Source organism: Phoca vitulina, unplaced genomic scaffold (assembly GCF_004348235.1).
Source record: "Phoca vitulina isolate PV1807 unplaced genomic scaffold, GSC_HSeal_1.0 scaffold25, whole genome shotgun sequence".
NCBI classification, from domain to species: Eukaryota; Metazoa; Chordata; class Mammalia; order Carnivora; family Phocidae; genus Phoca; species Phoca vitulina.
Window position 1 is genome coordinate 12,322,466 of NW_022589728.1, and position 7,018 is coordinate 12,329,483.

General features: G+C 39.6%; 1 protein-coding gene across 1 annotated transcript; it reads left to right on the forward strand.

Moving 5' to 3' along the window:
• Positions 1–551: 551 nt before the first annotated feature.
• Positions 552–4,546, forward strand: LOC116643237 (nascent polypeptide-associated complex subunit alpha-like). Its single transcript, XM_032422016.1, has 2 exons — positions 552–609; positions 3,717–4,546. The coding sequence occupies exons 1-2, from the start codon at positions 552–554 to the stop codon at positions 4,427–4,429; spliced, it is 771 nt and encodes a 256-aa protein (XP_032277907.1). The 3' UTR covers positions 4,430–4,546.
• The last annotated feature ends 2,472 nt before the right edge of the window (positions 4,547–7,018 follow it).

Below are 7,018 nucleotides of genomic sequence, written 5' to 3' on the forward strand. Positions count from 1 at the left end.
AAGAATGGAAGTATAAAATTCCTGCTCCAGAGTCTGATTGATTTTATTTCCATTTTAATTAATTTGTTTGTCCAATGAATAAACATTTATTGATTACTTAGTGTTTCAGTGTTCTTTAGGCATTGCTGTAAATTAATACACACACACACACACACACACACTTGCCCTTCATGACATCAGAGTCTAATAAAAGGACATGATGCCCATTCTTTTTTTTTTTAATATTTTATTTATTTATTTGACAGAGAGAGCACAAGCAGGGGAAGGAACAGGCAGAGGGAGAGGGAGAAGCAGACTCCCCACTAAGCAGGGATCCCGATGCGGGGCTCGATCCCAGGACCCCAGGATCATGACCTGAGCCAAAGGCAGACAGATGCTTAACTGACTGAGCCACCCAGGTGCCCCCATGATGCCCATTCTTATACCATATGATGACTTAGAGCTATAGTAAAGGTTAGAGAATGACCCCTTCTTGAGCCAGAAAATCCTAAATGATTTATTAACTATCAAGTGGCTATTATATTTGCCTACAACTGTTTAAGATATTAGCCATGATTTCCACCAGAAGGATTTACCATCCAGCAGTGAAAGAGAGTCATGTGTTCAGAGGTATGGCTTTGGAATCACACAAACCTGAATTTTCATCCAAAATTTTCCACTACTCACTAACTTTGTAAACTTACAGAAGTTGTTTTGTCTCTCTGAGACTCTATTTTCTCTTTTGTAATATGAGTAATAAAACTACAGTAAAAGTTCCCTTAACCAACTCTCCAGATTCATGAAGACTCTTCTTTCACCTTAAGACATATTAACTGTTGCTCAATCATGCTGAAAGCACACAGTTCACAGGCTACACAAGATGATGCCCCTCCAACCAAGTTACATCTACCAAGATACGGTTGTGTTTGTTTTTAAATATATTTATGTTGACTTTAGTTATTTTAATTACCAAAAAAATTAAAAATTTTATTACCAGTGAAATATGAAGGCAAAAAGTAAAAGACAAGTAACTTTTAAAAATACTGTCAAATTAGTTGGTTAAAATATATATGTGTGTGTGATAAAGTTGGAAAAAATGGTGTGGAGAAGTTGTAAAAATCTAGAAGGATTCTATACTCAAAATGTTTTGCAAGTGCAGTTACATCCTGGACATTTCAGATGTCATAAATAAGGCAATAGGTGTAGTTTATGCAAAAAAACTAAGGGAGTTTTAATCAATGGACTCATGATCAAAGATAAACCCTTGGCCTTATGGATGACATGTGAATAAAGTGTTATATGTTTAGGATTAAAATAAAATTTTGTGGAGTGATGGGGTGGGTTAATTAGAATAGGTATAGCATTTATTATAGTACCTGGCACATAGACAATCCATTAAGTGGTGGCATTATTGTTGGTAGCTAAGGACAGGTGTTATTATATTTGATAAAATATTTATTAAGAGTCCACTCTGTGCCAGGCCCTGAGCATACAATGGTGAGGAAAAAAAATAAATAACAAAACAATCCTGGACACTGCCTTTATGAATCTTAGAGGGAGAGCATCTATTTGATGAAATCATCACATGAAGCCATAATCTCAATGTAAGAGAAGGGCTATAAAGGAAGAATACAGTAGGGGGACCTGATCTGTGTTGAGGGTCACCAGAAAGTATCCTTTGAACTGAGTTCTGCAGCAAGAGTTCAGTGAGGTCAAATCTAGCAGTCCTTTGCAGGCCATGAGAAGAATTTGGGGCATTAGCATAATGCAGTGCAAATTCAGAGGTGACAATCTACTTTAAGATCAAATTGCATAAAACATCTCCATTCCCTTTGAAATCCTATATTAGTTAGCTGCTGTAAGAAATCAACACCAAAATTTCAGTGGTCTGACACAAACTGAAATTGATCTCTTGCTCAGTAATAGCCTTCGGCAGATATTCCTGGCTGGTGGGAGGCTTTCCTCCACACAGTGATTCAGGGACTCAAGCTCCTTCCATCTTATGACTCTACCATCCCACCAGAACTCATCAACCTCTGCACCTCTGCATTCAGCCAACATAAGGGAGAGAAGAGCAAGGAGTAGGTACACCCACTTACTGAACATCTGACTTACATCACTTCCGCTGACATTCCGTTGATGAGAGCTAGCCAATGAACACATCAGGTAAACAGAAGAATGTAGATCAGCTGCTTCCCAGGGACAGCTGCTTTCTATGGGAGGGGAGGACCATCTGTAGTACCCAACTCTGCCACAAACCACTTAACATAAATTAACATTTTTGCCAAGTAAGTTTTTCCTTTTATCTTGGAAAATCTCCCTTACCCCGGGCTCAGTCGGTTAAGCATCTGCCTTCGGCTCAGGTCATGATCCCAGAGTCCCAGGAACGAGTCCCACATTGGGCTCCCTGCTCAGCAGGGAGTCTGCTTCTTCCTCTGCCCCTCACGCCACTCTCAGGCTCTCTCTCTCTCAAATAAACAAATAAAAGAAAAGAAAAAAGAAAAAAGAAAAGAAAATCTCCCTTACCTCAATCTCAGTACATTGTCTGAATTTGAGTTAGTGTTCAGTAATTCATGTGGCTATTTTAAAAGGCATAGCAAATATTAGATTTTTCTTTTAAATGCAATGTACCATAATACACGTTCATGTATTTGGTGGGCCTACTAGTCTGAAAACATAGTAGTTACCATTTTTGCTAGACCATATTTGGGTGGTCTGAATTCTTCTAATTTTTGATGTTCTACCATTAATGAAAATGTTTACTGTGTCCAACTAACATCACTCCTGGTCATTACCAAATGAGGGATGGTGTCCTGAGTACTTCTTCCCTTCAGCTACACCAAGCATACTTTAAAAACTTACACCAATACTCAGCAAGCCCCACATATATACATAACTACAATCTCCCCCCCAAAAAAACCAGTAAATTTTAAGCCTGTTGTTATGTATCTTTTCCTTTACCAATTTGTCGCCCAATTTTGAATGGGTAAGAGAAGAAAAACAAAAAGCTGTCTGTAAAATCTTCTTTAGATTCTCTAAACTCAAGCCCTCGAATGAAGAGGTTCAGATCTCCAGCTTCTTTCTCAAGTCCAATTCTTCCTTCAAATAGGTTTTGCTGGGTTTGGATCTTATCATTCATGTTCATAGACATAATGAAATCTAGCACATACCATATTTTCCTTTTGTAGAATAAGATAGGACTCTTGGATATAACATCAAAAGTACAGGCCACAAAAGGAAAAAAAAAAACCAATAAGTTGGACTTAGTCAAATTAAAAACTTTAATTCATCAAAGACACTACCAACAGAGTGAAAAGGCAGCATGTGATGGGAGAAAATATTTGCAAATCATATGTCTGATACAGGGTTAATATCCAGAATATATGAAGAACTCCTACAACTCAACAACAAAACAAACCAATTAAAAAATGGGCAAAGGACTTGAATAGACATTTCTCCAAGAAGATACATAAATGGTTCATAAGTGCATGAAAAGGTGCTCAACGTCGCTAATCATGAGGGAAATGCAAATCAAAACCACAAGATACTACTTCACATCCATCAAGATGGCGATTATCAAAACAAAACAAAACAAAACAGAAAACAAGTGTTGATAATATGGAGAAACTGGAACCCCCATGCACTGCTGGTAGGAATGGAAAATGGTGCAACTGTATGGAAAACAGTATGTGGTTGGTTTCTCAAAAAAGTACAAATAGAGTTTCCTTCTGCAACAGGCGTGGGTCACGCTCTTGCTCGCTCTCTTTCTGCCGCCATCTTGGTTCCACGTTCCCCTCACAAAACGCCTGGTGAAGCCACAGAAACCGTCCCTGCTACAGAGCGGGAGCTGCCACAGCCCCAGACTGGGACGGGGTCTGGAACAGAATCCGACAGTGATGACTCAGTACCAGAGCCTGAGGAACAGGATCCCACACAGGTAGCCACCCAACAGGCTCAGCTGGCAGCAGCCGCTGGAATCGATGAAGAACCAGTCAGTAAAGCAAAACAGAGCTGGAGCGAAAAGAAGCCAGGGAAGGCTATGTCCAAACTGGGTCTTCGACAGGTTACAGGGGTTACAAGAGTCACTATCCAGAAATCTAAGAATATCCTCTTTGTCATCACAAAACCAGATGTCTACAAGAGCCCAGCTTCAGATACCTACGTAGTTTTGGGGGAAGCCAAGATCGAGGATTTAGCTCAGCAAGCACAACTAGCAGCTGCTGAGAAATTCAAAGTTCAAGGTGAAGGTGTCTCAAACATTCAAGAAAACACACAGACTCCAACTGTACAAGAGAAGAGTGAAGAGGAAGAGGTTGATGAAACCAGTGTAGAGGTTAAGGACTTAGAATTGGTCATGTCACAAGCAAATGTGTCAAGAGCAAAGGTAGTCCAAGCCCTGAAGAACAACGGTAATGATATTGTAAATGCTATTATGGAATTAACAATGTAACCATCTGAAAACGAGGACTTTTTTTTGGTGTTTCAAAAGAATAACTGCAGCTTGGTTTGAAATTTGTACTGTTTCTATCATTAATAAAGTTATGGCTTCTTGTTGGATGAAAAAAAAGTACAAATAGAATTATCATGTGATCTAGCAATTCCACTTCTGAGTATAAACACAAAAGAATTGAAGGCAGGGGGCTCAAACAGGGATTTGTATATGCGTGTTCATAGCAGCATTATTCACAAAAGCCAAAAGACAGAAGCCACCCAAGTGTCTACCAACAGATGAATAGATAAAAATATGGCATATGCATACAAGTGAATATTTTTCAAAGCTTTATTTATTTTAGAGACAGAGAGAGCAAGTGTAGGGAGGGACAGGGGGAGGGAATCTCAAGCAGATTCTCTGCTGAGCATGGAGCTGGACTTGGGGCTCGATCTCAGGACCCCAAGATCATGACCTGAGCCAAAGCCAAGAGTCAGATGTTCAACCGACTGAGCCACCCAGGCGCCCACATACAATGGAAGATTTAATCAGTCTTTAAAAGGGATGAAATACTGATACCTACAACAACATGAATGAATCTCAAAGACATTATGCTGTGAGATCACCCAGTCACAAAAGGACAAAGACCATATGATTCCACCTATATGAAATACCTAGAGTGGTCAAGTTCGTAAATACAGAAAGTAGAATAGTAGTTACCAGGGGCTGACGGGAGGGGAACGTGGGGACTTACACTGAGTTACTGTATGAGTACAGAATTTCAGTTTGGGAAGATAAAAAAGTTCTGGAAACGGATGGTGGTGATAGTTGTACAGCAATGTGAATGTGGTTATTGCACAGAACTTTTACTTAAAAGTGGTTAAAATGGAGGGCACCTGGGGGGGCACCGTCGGTTAAGCATCTAACTCTTGGTTTCGGCTCAGGTCATGATCTCAGCATCATGGGATCAAGCCCCCTGTTGGGGTCCACACTCGGGGCGTCTGCTTGAGATTCTTTCCCTCTCCCCCTCTGCTCCTCCCCCTACTTACATGCTCTCTTTCTCTCAAATAAATAAATAAAATCTTTTTTTTTTTAAAGTGGTTAAAATGGGAGGGAGGGAAGGAAGGAAGGGAGGGAGGGAGGGAGGGGAAGGGGAGTGAAAGGAAAGATATGATACTTGAGACAAAGTCTGGTGGAAGCCATGGCCCCAAACAGAACTTGACATCTTAAGATGATGATGTCCCCTTTGCTACAAAGGGCCAAAGCTTTCAGGGGGAAGTCCTTGGATCCCCTTATTAACCAATGACATGGACTTGTTTTGTTGTTAAAGCTTTATTGCTGAGCACAGGGCATCTGGAGCCTGTCATAACCACCCACCCACATGCTGAAGCTTGGGTCGGTTTGTAAAAACAGTTAGTTCAGTAGAGTTCATGCCAGTGTCCTTTATATGTTTTTATCTTTCTTTTTTTAAATTTTATTTATTCATTTATCAGAGACAGAGCACACACAAGGGGAGCTGCAGGCAGAAGGAGAAGCAGACTCCCTGCTAAGCAAGGAGCCCAGCACGGGACTCGATCCCAGGACCCTGGGATCAATGACCTGAGCTGAAGGCAGATGCTTAACCAACTAAGCCACCCAGTCACCCTGGTTTTTTTATCTTTCTGACCAAAAAAGATAAAGAGTATATAATATTTAAGTTAAACTAAATATATATATATATATATATATAGTAAATATAAAATATATATAAAGGTAAAGGGTATACAATATTTAATTTAAGTTAATATTCAAATCTGGTCTATATTCTTATTCCCAGCATAGTTATTAAATCCGAGAAGAAGAAGGAAGAGGAGAAGGAGAAGAAAAGACAAAGCCATGGATATCCCAGTGTTAAAGGCTGAGTCACAGTTTGAAGCATACCAGGTAGAAAGAAGTCTGCAGCGTTAACTGTCATTGTGTGGTTTGCAGACCTAAGAAGTTTCCATTGTTACCCATTTCTTATTGATGTTAAGTCCAGCCTGTTTTGTACTCTTCCACAGTGGAATAATACTTACGCCTTCCATGTATGTCCTTTCTACTAGTTGCAGTTGTTTTTCTACTATTATTTTATTTGCATAATTAACACACTGATTTGTTTTGTCTTGACAGCCTGGGGCAGTGGTACTAAGGGTATACATTTTTAAGTCAAACAAATACACGGACCTTTTGAAAATGAAGCATGCTAGATTCCTTTCTTTTCAGATTCTCTTGAAATCAGATAATAGAGATTCTGGGAATCATCCACTCGAGGCCAAAAAAAAAAAAGGTTTTATAGCCAATGATGATCTACATAAACTTTAATGCCCTTTAAGATCATCTGCCTCGTACTATGTGCTGGTTAATTGAATTTAAATTAAAAAAAAAAGGTAAAAAAGATCATCTGCCTCACGGTCAGCTAATTTTTCTCAGAATGCCTCTGAGATGAATGTGTGTATACTCATATTTCAGCCAGTAATAAAGGCTAACAAGGCGTGACCCTGAAAAATACACCGACCAGGGTTCTCTACTATCAGGTTACAGGGGAGGGTGTTGGATTGTTCATAAAATGCTTTCGATCTTTGCTGAGACTAT

Excerpts from the sequence above, each read along its gene's own strand:
- LOC116643237 (XM_032422016.1), top strand. The coding sequence starts at position 552 with ATGATTTCCACCAGAAGGATTTACCATCCAGCAGTGAAAGAGAGTCAT. Across the intron at positions 610-3,716 it reads AGAGAGTCATGTGTTCAGAG|GCGTGGGTCACGCTCTTGCT; the intron begins GTATGGCTTTGG and ends CTTCTGCAACAG.